Source organism: Dromaius novaehollandiae, chromosome 13 (genome assembly GCF_036370855.1).
Source record: "Dromaius novaehollandiae isolate bDroNov1 chromosome 13, bDroNov1.hap1, whole genome shotgun sequence".
Lineage (NCBI taxonomy): Eukaryota > Metazoa > Chordata > Aves > Casuariiformes > Dromaiidae > Dromaius > Dromaius novaehollandiae.
Window position 1 is genome coordinate 4868229 of NC_088110.1, and position 21626 is coordinate 4889854.

The 21626-nt window shown below is 39.1% G+C and overlaps 1 protein-coding gene and 1 long non-coding RNA gene across 2 annotated transcripts; both read right to left on the reverse strand.

Annotated features, from left to right (window-relative positions):
- Nucleotides 1-409: 409 nt before the first annotated feature.
- PLA2G15 (phospholipase A2 group XV) lies at nucleotides 410-21369 on the reverse strand. The gene is made up of 6 exons (XM_064519490.1): nucleotides 21025-21369; nucleotides 12396-12552; nucleotides 10215-10333; nucleotides 8452-8550; nucleotides 7114-7338; nucleotides 410-3972 (listed from the first exon to the last, which is right to left on the reverse strand). Exons 1-6 carry the CDS (start codon nucleotides 21164-21166, stop codon nucleotides 3461-3463), a joined length of 1254 nt encoding a protein of 417 aa, XP_064375560.1. The 5' UTR covers nucleotides 21167-21369; the 3' UTR covers nucleotides 410-3460.
- Nucleotides 12559-21005, reverse strand: LOC135329753 (uncharacterized). The gene is made up of 3 exons (XR_010391367.1): nucleotides 19490-21005; nucleotides 18516-18561; nucleotides 12559-17789 (listed from the first exon to the last, which is right to left on the reverse strand). It is a non-coding gene; the product is annotated as an uncharacterized LOC135329753 (long non-coding RNA).
- Nucleotides 21370-21626: the final 257 nt, after the last annotated feature.

Sequence of the window (21626 nt, forward strand, 5' to 3'; positions counted from 1 at the left end):
ATGGGTTTGTGGAAACAAACAGCATAAAGGCAATGACAAGCATCTAGGATATTTCAGTTTGAGGGACTAATTTCAAAACAATTGCCTGAACAGAAACATGGGGCATCCCGAAAACTGCATATTTTTTTTGCACAGGAGCTGAGCGGGAAAGAAGCAAACACAAGGAATCGAATATTCCCACATCTCCATAAAGCCAAGAACAATTGGCATGAAGCTCCAGCTGTACTAAAAGGAAAAATTAAAAAAAAAATTTGAAGAAAGCAGGTGTATTTGGAAGATGAACTAAAGAACAATTACTGTGAGAAAATGAGTCACCTCAGGAAGGCTTGAGATTAAAAAAAAAAACAAGCAACAAGTTGACATTTCATCTGTCTGAGAGGTGAGACAGCACAGGTTATTCACAACAGGAGACAGTATTAGATCAACTTTATTATGTTATCAAAGACAATAAAATATGCAAAATCTGTTGAACTCATTCATACACAAAAGTGGCATATAAAATGCTAGGTCTCGGATTATGTTCTGTACAAAATACTGTTAAAGTGTAGAGCAGCAAAGTCATAGCCAAACATTCCCTGAATTTAAGAGGGCCTTGAACACACTGTGCTCCAAGAACTACCTTAATACTAAACATTCCTTCCTTTGGTCTGCAAGTCCTTTGCAATTATTGCTAATTTTTGAAGCCTTCTGCTTTTAACAGAATCACATAGTGACTCTGAACCTCTTCAGCAGTATTACAGCAACAGCTGAAGCCCCTTCAGCATTCTCTTTACATTTTGTCAAAAATAAACACATTTGGTCCTCAAGACTATTTTTGGTTTCTGAAAACATCCTGGAAAAACAAAACTATGTAAAAGTTCAGGAAAGAGAAAGACATGCTCCATATATTTCAGGTATAATGAAGACATGTCAGTAAATTTAAACATTTCAGCTGTGAAGTGTGGCAAAGCACCTGAGTTACTCCTACTAAGTGCCACATTCTTCTCTTTCTAGAAAGATGCATTTCTTGAGACTTCTCCCTCTCTCCCTCCACAAGACCCTAGGATGTTCAAGCACGCGTGGCTCTAGCAGGCCTGTAACAGTAATGCTAAATATTCTTGCTTTCAAACGTAGAGAAACAAACCTTAGTGAATAGGGCCTTCTCAAAGGCTGAGCAAAGTAGTTCCACTTCAGTGACTAGAATGATACAGATTACTTGCTGCATTCACTTTACAGTGAGCTTGATATGAGACTGAAAGAATGCACCAACTGAACATGTAAGGATCTAAATGAAGCTTCAAAACATTCTCCAGCTCAGGTTAAGAACTGTTAGCCCATGTTCTTTTTTCAGCCCTCGATGCCCACATTAGTGACCTGTGATACAGCCTCCAGCTCCACTCATCCAAGTGTTTATTAACAGGCATTCTACTTAAGCAAGAAATAGAGACTGAAAAGCTGTATTTTCTGTAATTTCTTTCTACTGTAAACCAGTAATGTAGCAATTTATTCAGAGTCAGACCACAGGAAGAGCTTTATCCTTGAGCAGCTTTGGAACACAAGTCTGAAGTTTATCCAACCAACAGCCCTGCACCAAATAGAACAGTCAGCTAAAAAACTGTTTTGTGTGTGTTATTTCATTTCAGCAGTTACCATTTACAAGTAGCTTGGGACAACTCAGTACTACGTCTGAAGAAGTCTGGGCAATATAGCTGTGGAACTGCAGGTTCCTGGACAACTGATTACAAGATAAACATTCACCAAAAGTAATAGGGAATATACAAGGATAATGAAGCTACATAAAAAGAAAGTTAAAACCTCAGAATACTTTTAGCTTATCCACAACCCTAGTTTCAGTTGTTCTGAATTTACAAATCGTTTCTGAATTAAAACTTGAAGCCTTAGACCTACCCTGTGCCAAAATGTTTGCATTCTACAGTAACAAGAATTCGAGCCTATTGTCATTGCAACATTTTTACATTTAATGGCAGCAAACATTTTGTGTGTGCTACAAAAATAAAGTTAAAATTTATCCCTTAGACAGCTTCAATTTCCTCAGTAATGTAACATCAATATTTCTGATGAGTTTCTGAAAGCGTTAAAATAAAATTTTTGCAGGAGGATCCAGCATTTGGAAAGCAGCTGTAGTGGCTTTTTCAGAAAACTAAGTGTAGTCTAACTGGGCAACTGATTTTAATGTAAGCAAAAGGGAATCTTTCAGTGAAATTATTTCTCCAAGAGGATTTCTGTAATCAAGGTTGTAAATACCAAGCTCATTTAAGCTACCATTTCTCTGGAGTTCAAATCTGTAATGCTTTTTAACACTGAGTAAAACAATATTGTAGCAATTAAACAGAGCTGTATGCTATACAACTATCTAAACATTTAAGGAACTGTATATCCCCAACTTCTTGAGACAGTAATAACAAAGTTTGTAATCCATGGGGAGTGTATTTTAGTCTTAAAATTTTAAGGTTCTTTTCAGCAATGTTGATCCAACCACTGCTTGGTCAGAAACTGGATCAGAGAATTTGGCCAAGAACAAGTTTATGCTTCATACTGTATTACATTGGTTCCCCCTAGCCCCCCTTTCAGGAAATTTGCTTTCAATGAATGCCTGCTATCCATTATCATTTTCACTACAGGAGACATTTTCCACCCAGAAATGAAAAAATTCTGCACTGTATGTATTGTCTGCCAGTATTTGATTCTATTAGTTCTGACTGATATGCCACTCCACACAGCTTTGATTGTTACAAGCACCATCCACTGCTCAGCTTCTTTTCCCCATTGATAAGTAAAGCACAAGGTGAGCAGTCTTCAGACTATAAATTTTAAGTCATCAGGCTCTAGAATTTGAAGAGCAAACAACTTTCTCTAATTTTTTTTTGTTTTTGTTTTTTTAGAAAAAGATACCTAATAAGCTTCAAGTAATTCACACATCTTTCCCCTTTCCCAAAAGATTTAGCAACAGGAAGACTGGATGTGACAAAAAGTAATGCAGTAACAAACCTCTTGCCTAAGATACTTAGTAGATCTGCACTCTTACAAACTAAGCTAAGTTTACTCTGCTTTCCAAATTCTTAATATCTTTCCCTTGATTCAGGGGCAACTGAAATTGCAATCCTTCCCAGCCCTCCCCCTCCAAACCCTTCAAAGCCCACACAAAAGAAAATCACATAGTATGTGCAAGGGGCTGCAGTCTCCAAATGAAAGTCTGTGTATGAATACTGGATACAACACCAGAGGTACCAAAATACATATTTGACCAAATTTTCACAATGTGAAAATACCACAATGCATCATGAACACAAATCAGAGACAAATTATCGTTTAGGACACCAAACAACTTCTTGAACACAGAAGAAAAAACACAAAAACAAATAAATAATTCAGCTACCTAAATATCAAGGGATCAAAAGGCATTTTCCCTAATTTAAGGAAAGGCATCATAGGTGAGGAAGATAACTGTCAACGCAGGGTGTCACAAATCAAAAAGCAGCTTTTTCACATAGGAGATAGTAGTATCATTAGATAGCATTTGAATATGCTCATTTCCTGAAAGCTCAAATATCACCACTTCCTGTTTTTGCATGTCCACCCATTTTTGACATTGCAAGGCACTCTGTAAGTTTACTGTACCATCCCCGTCACTGTAAAGGATCTTGGGCTCTTTATCAGGAAAGCTTTCATAATGGAAGGAATCGGGTGTTTCTACGCCAGTACCAAAAAGACAGTGAATGCGCACACCAGGTGGTGTCATCTGGTATACCAAGGGTTCAGTGTCTTGCCTCATGAGCCAGCCATCCTCAAAGTCGATGTCCCTGTAGAATTTTTGATAATCCCGCAGAGTGTAGTTGGTTGTAGGTGTGCTTACAAAGACCTTATCTGAAGGCCATGTGTAGTTGTAAGGGAGCATCCAATTTGTGGAAACAGCTGATCTCTGTTGGTCTCGAATCTTGACTGAACTGATGACAGGTATTCTGTTGTTGTCACCTTAAAAAGATAAGTCAGAATTTCATTAGAGACAAAGCAATGCATTTGTCGTACACTCAGCAGCAATGAATGCCATTCACAGTGATAAGATGAATAAAAGAAAAACTGCTCATTCCCTTTGCTTGCAGTGACAATTTGGGAAGACCGTTTTCTCATTTGATTCTGTCTTGATATTTAACTTCTGCAAACAAACTTATGATAATATACAAATTATAAAATACAAATAAGTGAATGACAAACCAAGAACACTGCTGCCTTTCCAATATGATCCTCTTCAAAGCACAAAATATTTGCTGTAGTAGCCGAGCACAGACAGCATTTTATCAGTTTATGCTCTCCCTTTGTATGAAAACCTACCAGAAGGTACTTACTATTGAAAAGAAATGGCAGGTTGTTTTGTAATTATCTTAAAGGATAACTTGTCACAAAAGGAAGCATAAACAAAGCAAGTATTACTGTCTCTGCTTATGTTATCAACTAAAAGTGCTGCACTCAACGTTCAATTCAATCTCCATGTATAGCACTTAAATAAAAGAAGAGATGGGAGAATATGAAAAACCACTGATTACAGTATCTTCCCATCCACTTGGCATTTAACTTAGTACTAAAATACTCAGAACACGGGTTTTCTGAACATACATCACTAATATTTTCCAGCAGCTGTGGTTGGAAATGGACAGCTCTGCTAGAATCAACAATTCTTCAATACCAGTTGATAACTACTTTACTTGGGAAGAGTTACCTTCAGCTGGCCAACCTTTTCCAAGACATTGTATTTTCTTAATATAATATAGATCTAGAGTTTGAGACCAAAAAAAGCCTTCAATTGTCTTATCTGATCCCCAGTAAACCACAAAATTGTTATGCTTTCCCCAGTTTAGACTTAGCACAGAACTAGTGTTTGACCAAGACACTTTTCAAAAACCTCAGATGTTTGTACACATCAAAAAATGAGACAGCTTATTTCTTGGCAGCTCAACATGACTAAGTTACAATCTGTACGTATCTTTCCTCAAATTGTAACCTTTGTTCTTTTTTCTCCACAAAATTAAAAGCTGCTTAATACATGACAGATACTGATTACTAGGAAGGAATTTCTTCTTTTTCTGATGAGCAGATAAGAGCTCGGAGACAGATCTGATTTCATTTTCACAGTGACTCATAGGTCCAATAAGACCTATTTTCCATCATCACAATGGCTAGCACTAATATCACTCCTCAGTTCTTTTGCCAGCTGAACCTTGAATCAAGTTTTCCTATATTAAGTCCAGGCAGTTACAGCATGTAGTTATCTAGGTCAACCACACTATAAAAAGGGGAATAATGAGACTGAAATCTGTATTCTTGAAATAGCACTGAACTGTGCATTTTGAAAGTTCCATAAGGTGGCACTGCTGGTTCAGCAATATCCTAAAGCACAGTCTTTAATGCCTTTTTAAGAGGACTATGTGGAAATGTTGCAAGTATCGCCTTGTGAAGACGATTTAAAAAAAGGAAACTTTCTAAAAAGGGGTGGGGGAGAAGAATTCTGCCTGTTCTTTGGTGCGTTATTTGCCCCTTTGATAAAGCAACTGTGGATTTAACATAGAGTTCCTAGCCATTAACATATTTTAAATAGGAATGGGAGCAGAAAGAATGCATTCACAGATTGCTTTTCCTACAGCAATGCAGCATTTTTCTCCGAAGCAACAGTTCTTCTGTGTACTAACACCCTGCTAATTTTACTTTTATAATTTCTTTGACAGACTAACGCCATCCAAGTGTTAATGCCTGGTGGTGGTGACTTATCACAAATACTTTTAAGACACAGTACTAACCTAAAAACGTGGCTTCGGATATTATGTTCTGTCCATTTAAGGTTCCTGCGGTATTAACTCTCTGCTCTAAAACATGGTGTTTAATACACTAGTCATACAGGTTAAGAGATGACTACATTCTAGTAGAAATTTAGCTATGCTTCATTATGCACTTGTATAACTAGCCACTTTGGATGAGATGCATTATTAAGGATAAACAAGATATGAAGTAGGAAAATTTAATCCAACAGAAATTTGAGACTGTGGAATTTTGTGTAGTTATGTGGAATTTTATGAAGGCAATTTTAAAATTGCTCACTTCCCGCCATTTCTGTAGCATGTAAACTTGTCAGATGAAGCCTGTGGGAAAAGGGGAATCAGTTTTTACAGTGCCTTTGCAATAGAATAAACAATCTAAAACTCAATACAAATATCCAATTTAAGTTTTTTAATCAGTAACTCTGAGTTGTGCATTCCTATTCAGATTCAAATGCCTTTGTTAAGCAAAGAGTTCTTTTGATCTGTCCACGCATGGCTGGCACTTGGTATGTGCTCTACATTTTGATGAAGTCCAATTATTTTGATGTCAGCTTTGCTTGGGAAGAAAATAATGATATCCAAAGCTAGCAAATTAGAAGTAAACTTAAAAACAAGCCAAAAACATTATGAATTAAACAGCAAAGCACAAAATAGCTCACTACATTGCCATGGAATAATCATGATACTATCTAATGCTGTAAGTGAACTTCTTCTATCAGTTAGCAATTACTCAGTGAAATACATTATGCTTCTTTATTTAAATTTTGTTAGTCTTGGGCACATCCAGTATACTACACCCAAGATCTCAAAGATTCACCTTCCTTGTCTGCGGAATTACAACTCTGGCAGCACTTAACCACCCTGCCTACAAGTTTCCCTTAATGTTAACCTCAAGCAGCCATGTGATATTTAATCAAAGGAAACTAGTGAGTGTGCTGGAGTCCTTGTCAGCTTGGCAATACTGAACTGAGAGCAATCAGGCTGAAGGCAGAAGTGACAGAAATAGAAGGCACTAGGCCAAAAAGCAGGTGACACAACATGCTGCTGAAAAGAGGCTGGGAGGGAGAGGTCAAAAGAGGGGAAACGGCTCCTGGTTAAGGGATGTAAAAATGTAGTCCGCTCCCATGAACAGAAAGAATGACAGTCTGGCCATAGGCCTTGAAACGTCAAGTTGCTATCATTTATGAAAAAAAATATTTTTAACTTCTTGATACCTCAAACTCTAATCCTCCAGTCTTACAGTTAACAGTCTAGTTAGTCTCATCTACTCCTAACAAAACAAAATGCAAATCCTTAAATTACCTACCTGAAGCCAACACACGGAGAGTTTTAGCAACTCCTCCCCAAGGAGCACCTAATGACACGTAGTCCTTTATGTACTTGTCCTTCCAGTCCTGAGTCTGATGATTGAGAAAGTAGAGGGTGTACATATTACCCATACTGTGGGCAATTAAGACAACAGGACTTCCATACTGTTCATACATTAGCTCTATCATCTTGCGAAGGGCCGCGAAATAGTGTCCATTCTCATCTAAAGTAAACACACAGATTTCAAAGCCTTGTCAAAATCATTATTTGTGAAGGCTGTCCTCCAAGGCAATTATTTAAAAGCTTATTTTTTGAAATACTCAAAAGCAAAACAAACAGGCTTACATCAGGCAATATGCCTAAAAAAGCATGATGCCTTAAAACTCATTTTTTTCCTATTCCTGTCAAACTTATTTAAGTATAGGTACAAACATTACTCCAATTCTTCACATCTTAAATTTGAATTTTAAGATCAAATTTTCTGAGAAACATCCCATGCACGCTAACTTTTCTCGCACAAAAGCCTCTGTAATAACATATCAACCTTAAATGGCAATTGGAGTATAATTTTAAAACAGTCACATAAAGAGCAAAAGTCAGCATTACTGGTTTTATTCAAGGAGTATCTTGGACACCAAGTTTATATGCTTCAGTTTTACATCTTTAAGAGTTACAGGCTAAGAACATCAGCATTAGCAACACACGTATGCTATATCACAAGCATACAGAGTACAAAGTTCTAATATTCATGTAAACAGAGGCTTAGAAAAATCTGGACATCTTCTCTCATTCCTCACTTTAAAATAGAACTTATTCTTCAGGATGTAGTGAAAGCAATTCTGTTAGACTTGGTGTGACCCCACAAAACAGTCATGCTCTTAGCAAAGCTCTGGTTGTGGAATTCCAAGTGCAGAGTTCAGAAATTCCAGTATTAATTTATGGTTTGTATTTTCATAAGTTTGGGGTTTTGCTTCTTTGTTTTAAAGCAAGTCTTAAATAGCAAGGGAAAAGGAGAGAGAGAGCGAGAGAGACGGAAAAGGGGAGAGAGAGAGAGCGAGAGAGACGGAAAAGGGGAGAGAGAGAGAGCGAGAGAGACGGAAAAGGGGAGAGAGAGAGAGCGAGAGAGACGGAAAAGGGGAGAGAGAGAGCGAGAGAGACGGAAAAGGGGAGAGAGAGCTTTCCCCCTGGGCCCAAGGGTATCCAGGCCCCATGAGCTAGTCAAGATTAAGATTTTAAGTATAATTGTACAGGTGGGTAGGGGGAAGAGACCCAAGGCATTATTTGCCAGCTGGGAAAGTCAGGAAAATTTCATTCAAGTTAAAAAAACATTATTTACTTGGTGCCTTTCGCCAGTCATAAGGTGCGCCTCTTACATCTTCATCCCGCTTGTAGCCCCAGTCTACTAAACTTTGCACCAGCATATAAAAGTAACTGCCTGGAGATATCAGATGGGAGAGACACAGAAAAAGTGAAAAGATTAGCATTAGAAGCAGCCACCAGACAGGCTAATGATGGCAAAACAAATTAAGTTCGGGATGCATTACCTCTGATTCCATATATACAGGCATTAAAGGTAATCTAAGAACCTCTGACATTCTGGAAAGCTGCATATTAAGCAAAACAAATTACGCTCGCTTTTCTCAAAAAGCAAAAGATTGCTGTTATTAAAACTTGTTCCAGCTTGGCTAATTTATCAAGCCACAACAAAATGTGGCATACACAGAAGGGATACATTTGCCTTACCAAAACTATGTCTGACCCTTGAACTAAAAACAAACAAACAAAAAAAAAACAAAACAAAGAAATTACTACATTAGAATTCTGGCTTTTGTCGATTGCCAGTTAACTTGAGGTAGGACACAACACATTCATAAAGGGTAATAACCTGGACTTCGCCAGCATTTGTTCTTGAAAAAAAATGTTTGCAATGTACCCTAGGGCAAAGTTCTGGAAACTACTGCTAAACTATTTTTATATCCATCAGTTAGTGGACTGAAACTGAAGTGACTGACCATAATGCTCTAATGGCAAAGGGAAACATTTGCAGGCTGATTGCAAGCATTTGTGTTAAGATGCTATACATTACAAGGTTTGAAATATAGGATTCAAGCATTACCACTATTAAATGCATTTAGTGGTATTTTGGGAAGATGAAGAATCAGAACATCCTACTGAATATCACAGTCATATTTAAGTTTTGAATAGTACCTCACTCAGTTTGTTAGTCTTGAATACCTAGCAAATAGTCACTGAAGGAAAGGGAGACAAAATTTAAATATGCTCTGTTCTAGTTATAAGGGTTAGCTAGTTATAAGATCATGAAGTGCATTACTGCCCTTTTGGAGATTGCTCCCTAGAAAAAGAAAAAAGAAAAACATGCAGTGAAAGAGGGACCATCCTACAGTGAAGCTCAGTGCACTACTGACAGTTAAATCGCTTGAGTCTTCAGCCACAGCTAACACCTCCTCACAAAAGGTCGCCAGGGTCATCACTTTCTGAAAGAAGAGTTCTACCAAAAAGACAAAACACCCTCCACCCAAAAAGCCCACCCTGCAATCAAACACCAATTAATGCAGAAATCTTTTAGAGCACAAGTGTAATCATATAGTTACTGACAAGAGAAAGGCAATTACAGAATGTGTCACTGTATCTCCCAAGCCCTTTAACTCATTCCAGAAGCCAAAGAACCCCTTACTCAAGACAAAGCTGAAACAAAATGTTTGATTAGTTTTTGTTTTTTCCAAAACATAATGCATCTTCAGTCACAGAATTTTCCATTCTCCCCATTTCATTTTTCAAAAGGGTCCTCAAGATGCCTACTCAAGTTTCATCCAGAAAACTGTAATGTGGCACAAGACTAAATAGCACGAGGTTTTCCCTGTGTCAGTCTCTCAGGCCAAATGACAGGCGAAACAATGGCTTTTAAGTGTTTGTGTTATATGCTAAGTGAGCCACGTGCTATCCTACTTCAAAAGAAATACTGCTGTTCTACTTCTAAACAGAACTGTAATTTGAAATCTGACTTCAGTAGCTTGTTGTAGAAAGACACACCAGAAAATCCTAAAGTGACGAAGCACTTCAAGCACAGCATGTACATACCAACACTCCTTTTGCTTGGGTCAAGGAACTCCAAGGAAAACGTCTGCCCAAAGCCTGGGACTCTGATATCCACTCCATCTGGTGGTTCTGTAATCTTACTCGTTCGATTATATACCAGCCTGGCAGGGACACAAAAATATGAAACATGCCATATTACCACATGACAGCTCTCAGCTAAAATGGGTCTTACATTCTCTGAGTGCACTAACAAGAACCTAAGAGCTATCACCTGGTGCGGGGAGGAAAACTGAGGCAGCCACGACAAGAGTACTCTAGCAGCTAAGTGGTTGTACAGTGCAAACAAGTATTTTAGTTTTATTCTGTCCACACAGAATCTAAGACTTATCTTCTCTGTAAAACTGAGCATACAGAACAGTGGCTGGACTTCAGCTTTAGAAAGATATAAACTACTTGGTATAGTTCTCTATCACTGCATTCAAAGTCAAGCATAAAATTGAGAAAATTGTCAAGAACATAAGAATGAAGGTGTGGCAGTAGCAGATAAAATAACTGTAAAATCAGATATCAGCAAAATTCCCCTGAACACAAATGAAATTTTATTTAGCTAGAACACCTATACCAGCATAATGGAGTGCTTGATATTTTTTAACTATTAACAATAGGTACCTAAAGAGACCCCATACCAGCATGAAGTGTTCTGTACATATTTTTAAAAACTATTTGCGATATAAAGAACCTGGAGTTGGTTTTTTTTTTTTTTTTTTTTTTTTTTTTTTTGTTAATACCATATCAATACAACTGCAGTTTCTGGAGTGCAAGCTTTGACCCCAGCCCGAGTCTCACAATCTGAGCTGATGTTCACACTTCATGCACCAAAAATCTCCCTAACCTGTGAGGCAAACAGCAGGACTTAAATAAAGCAGAGGCACCACCACAAGATACAAAAACAAAAAACTCCACCACCACAACAAAAACACAATCTGCAGAATCTCTAGCATCAAATTTAAGACTCTACATCTATTTTCCTGTGAGACACAAAAATTTAAGAGCTGCAATTACTGCTTATGTTTTTTCTTTGGTTGCTTTACTTGGTAGAAGATTTCTGTTTAATCTTTCAGCAAAAAGCACTAAGCTGCTACTAATCAACTATATGGAATATATTTACTGTATACGTATAATGCTGTGAGGAAAACCAGTTATAAAATGTTATCATTGACAGAAAGATTGTCTAGTGTGGGTAGGTCAGTAAATCTAAAAGCTTTCAGGTAAAAAACCCAGTGACATATCCCTGTGGTATTCTATTTACATTACAAAATATACTGGGGTCTATATGTTTGTAGTTCTCACAAAGTTACAGGCAGAGCTTTTCAGGAGATGTAGCATTACTTAGAGAAAACTAGGATCAAAAATTACTTTGAAGCCACCCAAAGTTCAAAATGGAAATGAGCAACAGCGGTGAAATTCACTTATGTCCTATTCTCCCCTTCTGGAAGAGTGGTGATTTGTTCAAAAAGCTTACTGCACGTGGATTTCAAAACACGGGGTGGGGGGGGAAGATTTCAGCATTTAGGTGAATTTATACTACATAGATCTTTATTCAATAAAGACATCCTTTAAATTATATTTAGCACTGCAATGCAAGCTACCCAAGACCTCCATTCAGGTGATTACAGTCATTCCTTGTCTACTGAATTTCCAATTGCAATTTAAGGTGCTGATATCTGTCAGTATGTTCCCACAGTCTTGAACACATTCATGCACTGTGAACACAAAGATGCTCCAAGTATTCAAAACATTAGGTACCTAGAATAGGTGACCTGACTCTTAGGAGCCTTTAAATTTTTCAGATTTTGCTCTCCTTGAGTGTTCAGTGTCATCATCCAAACAGCCATAAAAAAAGGATTCTGCCTAACCTACAGAGGCAAAAAGGCATTTGTGAGGAGGCGCTGCTAAACTTTCTTTACATACTATAGAAAAGTTATAGTAGTTTTCATTTTATTATGGAGGGAGAATTAAAAAAAAAAAAAAGAATTAGCTGCTAAACTGTGATTTTTTTTAAAAAAAAAAAAATTGCCTCTACCTATCAGAGTGCTAAGTGATTTCTCTCACTATTCTTAAATTGGAAAAGAAAGTTTAAGGTTGTCATTCTGAACAAAGCATGTTCTTCTCCTAAGAAAAGGAGACAAAAAAAATTCCGAAGTGCAACAGTTCTGGTCTTACCTGATATTATCAATCCAGCAATCAATGATGACAGGCAGAAGCAATTCTAAATTGAGCCACAGTGTAAAATAACTGTCCGTCTTCTTAGAGCAGAGATAGTGCACTACTGATGGCTTATCTAATTTTGCTTCCAATTGATTACCTAAGTCCCCCGGAACTGAAAGATATAAGAAGTAGATATAGACTAATTTGAAATTCATTACAGATTTTTAATTATAGGTTAATATACAAGCTTTAATATTCTGTAATACTGTAGCCCTTTTATCTTGATGGATTTTCAAAAGTGATTAGCTGGGGAACCACCATGTAAATAATTCAAGAGCAACAGTTCAGTAACTTCAAAGAGCAGACTGCATAGGAACAGGTCACATTAGGTCACGACTATCAACAACAGATTGTCTCATACCTTATCAAAGCTATCTGTCTTCTAAAGTATAAACAATCTTTCTGAAAGAGGATTTTTTCTTCAGACAACTACAACTGAATAGGTAAGTGTTTCTGTTCTTTTTAAACAGTACCTGCAAACTACCAAGTTTTTCATTTTCACTTCATCTCTTACTGCTACACTTTTATTACACAAAATTTAGTTGGATGGCATAATAATGCAAATATAGGTTGGTATCTTTTGCATTCAGGTTGGTAGGTAACAACAGTTTTGGTCTTGGCACTGTCCCCCCCGCCCCCAGTTACCTCAGTAATACATGGAGGGAAGGGTCTTGTATTTGCACCTTCTCTGAAGTGCGCTATTATTAAGGTATGTGCTTGTTGCCAGTATTCCTTCAGTGGAATTTTATTTTCACTTATTTATTTTAAAAAACAGGCTAGAGAGGAGGTAAACTTCCCAAGCAGAACTAAGCCTCAGAAAGGCTCTTATTTTCAGCAGCAAGTTTACAGAGGAGCTTCCTAATTTTTATGATGTTTAATATTTTCTCCCACAAACAAGCAAGACAAATGTACTTCTGTAACTGAAAAGTCTCTCCATATTAGGAAAATATTATGAGTTGGACACCTTTCAGCTTTATTTTTTCCATCTCCTCAGCTTTTCCCACTTTTTGTGCATGTACAACTGTGCCCTATTTACATGTCAAAAGTTTGATCTTGAAGCATTTAACTACAGGCCTACGCTCAGTTTGCTGAGCGACCGAGAATACTTCTCACTGAAAGCACAGTACGTTGCCAAGTTTACTTCAGATCATATCTGAAGCTAAAATTTTTCTGTTTTGCTTTTAAATGCTAGCTCCAGCAAAAGTGAAGCAGCTAGTGTGCATGTGTGTATATATGTATGTGTATATATGTGTACATATACATACACACACACTTGCTCCCAATTCTGGAGAATATTTCAAAAAAAATTATTTCTGCTACGTTCAAAGAGGTAACCACATACTGTCAAGTAAAGCAAGCTCTGTACTCCAACTAAAAAGTGAAAAAGCAAACTGAAGTCATGCATAGCTCTACAGTACAGCCTGAACAAAGACTTTGGGTCTGCCTCAGAACACAACGCTCACAAACAGAACAAGGTTAGTTACAAATGGAAATGGATGCACAGCTACCGGGCCACCGAGCCAAAACTCCAGTCCTAAGAGCACATACCATCTTTCACCCTGCAAATAGTTTCCTGTCTGCAGGTTTTTTTTGTTTGTTTTGAACATTCTGAAACTTTGATATAAAGAAACGAATGGTGATGGCTCTTTTCTTATTGAATTATGGGCCCCGTTATTCTGCTCATCTGCCAGTTGAGCATTCTTAGACAAGCTCTCTGACATAGCTGAGATACTGCCCTACAGCAAAACCATATCCCACTCATGCAACTCTCATTCTGTTTTCTTCTACAGTGCTCAGATAGTGATTTACACATCAATATATAATTTTTCATTTTATTTTCATTAAAATTTTTCATTTAATCTCAGTCAGCTTCCACTGTACAGAGAATTTAGGCTGTTTCTGACACAAGCATGTATATACTGTTCTTTCTCCAGAATAGTCTCCTCACCGCAAAAGTCTCAAGAATACATCACTGAGAAAAACACCTGAGGGACTGCTGAGAAAAGAGCTCCATAAGTTTATTTTGCAAGTTGAGAAAAGTAGGATGAGGAAGGAGGTCTGGAGAAGGCAAGAGAGAACAGTAAGTAAGTCTGCTTTACAATACCTAGCAATGGCTTGAAGAAAGGGATACTATCTTTTACTGGAACAGCTAATTTCACTAGAAAGCCAGATAGGTTTTCAGGAAAACATTTACTGCAGAACTGGAAAAGGACACAACTTCAGACTAAATATAGGCTGGGACAATTAGTCTCTTGCACCCTTCCACTATTCCAGCTGCCCCACCGCAGAAGATACTACCTCAGGATTTCTTTATTTACTACCCCTACTTTCATTAGATTACAGAAATAAAAAACACTAAAAGCCTAAGTGAAACATTTAAAGACCCAGTAGCTCACCACAGTTTATTTTAGGTCATATTTCAAGGACTCTGACGTACTGGAAAGCATAGTAAGAGAGATTATAGTATTGCATCATGCACTGGAAAAAGTTTACTGCAGTTCAGTCTTGGAACCTCACAAAATGCTGTTTAGTTACTGCTTATAGAACTATAAGGCAACAGCTTGTTCAACAGCCTCATGTCTGTTCTGGCTGCTGTATCGGAGCTCTCAATTATAAAAAGAATGGAATGTAATTCTATTTATATCAATCATTCACGGCTGGCCAGTTTCGGCAGCAGACCTGCCAAGGACAAAACAGGTTGATTTGGTCTTCCATTCCAGTGCAAAACAAAGTAGCTGAGTGACTCAGAAGAATAATAAGTTACATTTATCAACAACAGTACTGAAATCAGTAAATTGTATAGTTTCAGTTGGAATTACTAGAGTGATCTTAGATGAACTACAAGTTTAATTTAGTTAAAACATTTAAACCTCAATTTTTTTTGAGGAAAAAGGCTATGCTCCTGCATCAAATTTAAAGCAAAGACACACTAATTTTTATTCAAGGAGTGACAAAGAACAAATTGGTTAACTGAACAAAAGATAGGGAAGTGATAATTTCATATAATTCTAAGCAAAAGCTAAGGGACAACTTCTGCCTGTACCAAGATATGACATTGCTGTTTAAAAATAAAGTCTCATGTGCAGGTGTTATCCCTGTTCGTTTATAAAGTGAGAATTAACACAAAGATGTTCTTCAGATTTACAGAGCCATATAAAACATTTTTATATTGACAGTGAAGCTGTTAGTCACTGAAACTTCACAGCCCATGTTTTATTTTCAGAAGTATATTTTGCAAACTGAAAAGGGTTCATGATGAAGCTATAGAAAACAAAATGAGAAGTGTAAATTTTGATTTTTCAGATTATGGAAAACAACATGCAAAATCATCAATCCTCACCCAACATAATTTAACAGCGTTAATGATTTACATTTTGGCTAGAGAACTATTTAGTGGCTTTTTGATAAGTAACAGGTTGGAAAAGAAAAAAGTCAGCAGACCACACTGAAGATTAATTCCACTGGAAGAAGAACAATAGCTTTCTGAATCTTCTGTAATGGAATTTCAAAGCGACAGAAAAAAATATTTCCCTTTGCTCTCTGACCATACATGGAAAATACTTCTAGGTAAAGTAATTTGCAAGTAAGTTCTCTCTTCATCCTATCACCTACCAATATCCATAGTTTCTAAGCCTTTTTGCTGGAAGCATTACAAGAGGTTCTGATTTTTAAAGCCTACAGACTGACCTTATAAATTTACAAAATAACAAGCAAGTCAACTTTTGCAAAATAGATCAGCATTCTTTAAAACTGGATCTCCAATCAAAGAGCTCAAACAGAACCCCAGCTTTTCTAATTTGCAGTTGTATAATACATGTACTGACTTCTGAACTGGGACTTTTGGAAAGAGAATGGAACTTTCATATTAGGCAGAAAAAAGTGTTTGTCAGATTTAATCAGCTTTAGCATATTCTCACAGAGACTGTAATTCCAGCAGAACTCATTCTGATACATTAACGAGCTCAGTTTGCTCCTAATACTCCAATATCTTTCAGTGGTTTCTGCTTCAGCTGGCCTGACAAAACCAGTAGATCTCCTCCCAAGAAGTGCTTTTGTTAAGATTTAACTTTATGCAAAGCACAATTTTAAATTTTATTGGAGTGTCTAAAGACATTACAGACTTTTCCAAATCTGAAAATTATAATAGCTAGCTTTAAAATATATTGACAGCCCTGCCTATCACTCTACTAAAACCTTAATGACTGGCTTACAGTTCCCAGCAGAAAACAATAAGCAAGTTGCAGCCTGAAAAGTGACTTCTGTTAACACCTCTCAGGAAACAAAGAAAAGAACAATCAACAAAAGCAATGAATAGGGGGAACGATCCTTTAAGATCATAACAGTTGGAAAAATAAGAAAATAGTACCTATATAACTGAAAAAACAAGTCTCTTACTCGTGTGGCAGAGAGACGATCAATTGGTACCTTTTTCACTACATTTACCTGAAAGGCACATGCCTTGGACATACATCAACTATCACAACCTTCTTCCTGGTAAAATTTCTCAAACAAGCATCAACTTTTTTGTTCTATAAATTAGCCTTCCTTCACAATGAACAAAGTTTTCCAGGAATTCATTTGAAATTCTGACCACAGAATTCTCCAAGGAGGATGCCTCAAAGCAGCTTATATACTCAGCAACAGACTGCCACAGAAGAGGCCCCTGTTTAAAATTAGGAACAGGAAAGCAAACACGATCTCACATGATACTTCTAGATACCTCAGATCACATGAGGCATAAACAGTTAAATCACTGCTGACATCTAGCTAACTGACCATACAAACACACATACCTCAATTAGTAGTCAGCAGGAATTCACGGACAAGCTTCTTTTGCATGTAAATCAATTATTAACAAACTTCATTTAGGTGTCTTTCTAGAAAACTTTAGCCAAGTACCTAACAAATTGTTTGCAGAAGGTATCAGAACATTGATATAGTAATTGTGTTGAGTCAGCTCGAAAAGGTAAAGAGTTCAGTGAATCCGCTGCTGATCTTATAAGGACAGGTTATCAGCCCCCAAAATTGATAAGACATCAGGTAATATGTAGTGACTATGGAGAGACTATATGAGAAAACAAAGTAGAAAGAACAACCACAAATTAAAGGAACTTATTACTGAGAGCATTAAGAGGCAAATCTTTTGAATATATAACCAAACCGATACGAGAAGTGCAAGAACATTGTAACTGAGTGTGAACATAAAGCTGCTATCCAGAAGCACTTGCACAGCATGATTTTTTTTTTTTTATAGCTACTGTCAGTGGAGCAAAGATACTCAGTAGGTTATCCGGGTTCTTAAAGGATATATTCCTGTATGAATATATTGTTCTGGCTTAACAGGAAGCTCTTAAAAAAAAAAAAAAAAAAAACAGTAAGTGGGAAAGCAATGCAGTATCTTAAGTAATACCTCTTCCCCCAAAGCACTTGAGGGAGTAACTCCAAAACAATACTCTTACATTTTAGTGGGTAGTGGCTCTTTGATATCAAGACTTCAGGCAGGACTTTGAAAGTACAGTTATGACTTTTACCTCATATTTGTTCTGCTATAGTTCCACTACCCTTTAGATACCTTTTGATGCTTTGTTTCAATCTTGGGGAAAACTGTAATTGAGTTGTAGTACTCTGATTTCACGCAAAAGGAAGTTATTACCCATGCCAGTTTGGGCCTTGGTGTTACTCCCTTTATATGTACAAACATGATCTTCAGACAAAATAGCTCCTGCTACTGAGGCAGCATTTGATGATACACAGACCAGTTTAAAGATTTTTCTAATTCAAATGGAATGGTGCTACTATTCCCATTCCTTGGGCCAGCTCCTTCATTAAGTTAATTGAAGTACAAAATTCTTCATTCCTCAACAGGCTAATTTTCTCCTGGTTTAGCAGACAAAAAACTCCACACAGTGACCAAAAAGCTGGCACAAGGAAAGCAAGGGGAGCAACAACAAACTCTTAAATTGGCTTAGCTGTATCACAGAACCGCATTTCACTTGGAGCTAGTGAGGGGCTCTACAAATTTGAGATCTGCTGCCAGCACAGAAGAGAATCTCACTATCTATAGCCAATACTTACAGGGTTGTATTCAGGCAGCTCATCTGTTCTCAGATTTGTGAGATTCCTAAAGGAATATTTTTGTTAGTACCTGGGGAACAGCACAATATTATCCATCAATAAGCAAGGTCCCACATTTGCAAACTACTGCTCTATTTCCTCCCATTACTTAGGTAAGTACAGGTTGCAACTGCAAGTGGGGTCATTACAGGCAAAGTTTGCAAACAAGTTACACTGGGCCTTGTGACCATGATGGTATAAAACATTTCTGAAATGATCATTACGTGGACAACATTCCTTCCTTCTTTATTCTCTCAGATTGCCAGCTTGCTATGCACAGCATAATGCAAAATTTAAAACTCCTAAGTAAAAAGAGAAGTTACAACGTCCAAACAGGCCATGAGAACGCAGCTACTACAAAATAAGCACATATTTAAAATGGAACACGTGACGAAAACGAGGGCCAGGATAGCAGGCTGATAAAACAAGAGGAGCAGCTCTATAGCCTCATCTTACGAGCCTAAGATGGTTTTGGAATCCATGTATAGCCCCATATAATACACCTCTCAGTCACCGTCTGCATTTGTGATTCCAGTGCAGCACCTGTTTTTCTTCCCTCTCCCAAACACCCTCTATGTTAAGCCAGTACTTGGAATGCCTCCCCAAATGATTCTCCTAAATACATCCAAAATCTTCATGCAGTAATTCCTAAAAAGCTTATTTTAACATGTCACACATACAAAAAAATGGTGAAGAAAAGGTCATAAGAAGTTAACTAGAATCAAGAGAACATTTCATACAGAACCGGTGAGTGACCGACAGTCACTCCTTACTCTCCCCTCCTTTATTTGTTTGACCTTCACTTGCTATGTCATGTCTAATTGAAGCTAAGCTCTTGGTGTGGGTATTTTTACAGACACAGTCATTTCTATACATCAAGAACATGGTATCTTACAACAGTAAGTTACAGCAAATCAGTCTCTAAGAGAGCCTACCTTCTCAAACATACAGACAACACAGAACAATAATTTATGAAGATGGAGTCTTCACTTTCTGGACAAGTCAGGACTGGGCAGCAGAAGCAGAAAACAGCAAATGAAAAATGCAGAAGCTAAGCAGAACAGTAAGACACACAAGTTATATGTTTGCTGAAAATTTGTTTTAATAGCAGAAGATCCGTGTTTTTTAACCACTGACTGATGAACATGTGCTCAGCCACACAGCATGTACTAGAATTTCTCATACAAAAACAAGGCATAAGTTAACCACAGTTTTTAAATCATTCTTAGGGAATGTCTGTGCTTACAATAGATCCATCAGTAGCCACTTCGTATTCCTACAGTGCAGATCCCTTTAACCCAATTGCTTTGATTCCTTCATAGTTAGCGTTGAATATTGGACCAGCAACTAAAACACCAGCACCTTTGTCGTGAAGCAGCTTGCACTGGAGCGAGTGCCAACACTTATTGCTAAAACCCACTGTTATGGAATAGAGGGATGGGATAAAAGACTGCTTCTAACCTTCAGAGGCAGAACTGAAAACAACATATTTCGGTCACATTTCAAGTCCAGCCCTTTGTGACATGCTTTGGCAGTTTCTTCTCCCAAATTTACATCCTCTCAGTTATTTAGTTCGGACACTTGTTAAAAACTGAATTTGTACACTGGTCTACCTAGATATAACACTTGTTTAAAGTTTGCCCTTTTCTATCAGAAGCCTGAAACAGAATTAATTAATAAGGTCAACAGCAGAACCTGAACTATTACATCTAAGTGGAGCTTAAACTGAACAGCATGGTACTGGTTATTCCTTTCCTAGTATTCTTCTGTTTTCTTATATTTCCCCCCTTATCATCAACATGATTTGCACAGTTATAGTACATAACATGCCAAAAATACTCACAGGATGATTTATATCAACAGCACCAAATGCTTTTAATAAATGCATCAGGAATGCTTAAGAATTACTGTGTCGGTATAAACAAGTTACCAAAGACACTTAGCACTGATTCACCTGAAACGGTCTTCTCTCTTATCAACAGACACAAAGAGCATCTAACAAACATTTAATTAATTAGCATGTGCTGTGCATATTTGTCACAAGTTACTTTGCATTAACCAGTGAAACCTGTTCGCTAGCAATATTCACCACTCGGTTGCTGCACCGTGTGGTGAAGTACGCCTGCATTTTTAGTAGTTTAACTAGCATAAAACTGCATCATTCGTCTTTCGCATCTGACTCCATCTGGCCTTTTTCCCTGCGCGTTCAGCTGCAGTAAGAACCTGGCACGTGCGGAGCTGGGTTTCGATAACGAGCTAAGCGCGTCTCCAGAAGCCGCGAAAAGCCTCCTTCTCCCCCTAGGCAGCGGCGAGCGAAGGCAAGCTCCCGCCTCCAGCGCGGCCCCGCGCCCGGGACGCCCGGAGCCGCCTCGCCAGCAGCCCCGCGGGTGCCCTCGGCGGCAGCGGCGGCACCGGCCGCGAGAGCCGCCCGCGGGCTGCCGCCGCCGCCCCGCTCCCCCGCGGCTCTTACCCAGCACGACGGGCGGCGCCGCGGGCCGGCGGCGCGGCAGGCAGCCGCAGGGGCAGAGCGCCAGCAGCACCAGCAGCAGGCGCCGGAGCGGGGGGCTCTGCGCCGGGCGCGGCAGGAGCCTAGCGCCGGCTGGCGGCACCATGGCCCCAGCTCGTAAGCCCGCGGCTGCAGCCGCCGCCGCCGCCCCGAGCCGCACGCGCCGCGCGGAGCCGCTGCCCGCCTCGCCTCGCCGTGCCCGTCGCCAGGGCTCCCGCGGCCGCCGCCGGACTGGGCGCCGCCGCCCGCCCCGGCCAGAAAAGCGCCGCGCCGCGCCGCGCCCCGCCCCGGCAACCGCCCGCCCCGCCGCAGCCCTCACCAGCTGAGCGCAGAGCGCCCCCGCGCCTCCCTTCCCGCCCAGGCACGCTCAGCCGCGCGCCGAGCGGCCTCTCCTCGGGCGCGCCGACGGCCGGCCGTCAGCCGGGGCCTCGCCGGCGTCAGCGGGCCGCCCGCCCTGGCGAGCCTCCCACGGCGGCGGCCGTGCTTTCTGCCCAGCCCTGCCGAAGTCCTCTGTAAGCGGGGCGCTCGGCCCCGCCTTTGGGAGGCCGCGGCAGCCGGGGCCTGGG

Excerpts from the sequence above, each read along its gene's own strand:
- PLA2G15 (XM_064519490.1), bottom strand. The coding sequence starts at position 21,166 with ATGGTGCCGCCAGCCGGCGCTAGGCTCCTGCCGCGCCCGGCGCAGAGC. Across the intron at positions 10,334-12,395 it reads TGCTGGATTGATAATATCAG|GCTGGTATATAATCGAACGA; the intron begins GTAAGACCAGAA and ends TGTCCCTGCCAG. Across the intron at positions 8,551-10,214 it reads CCCAAGCAAAAGGAGTGTTG|GCAGTTACTTTTATATGCTG; the intron begins GTATGTACATGC and ends TGATATCTCCAG.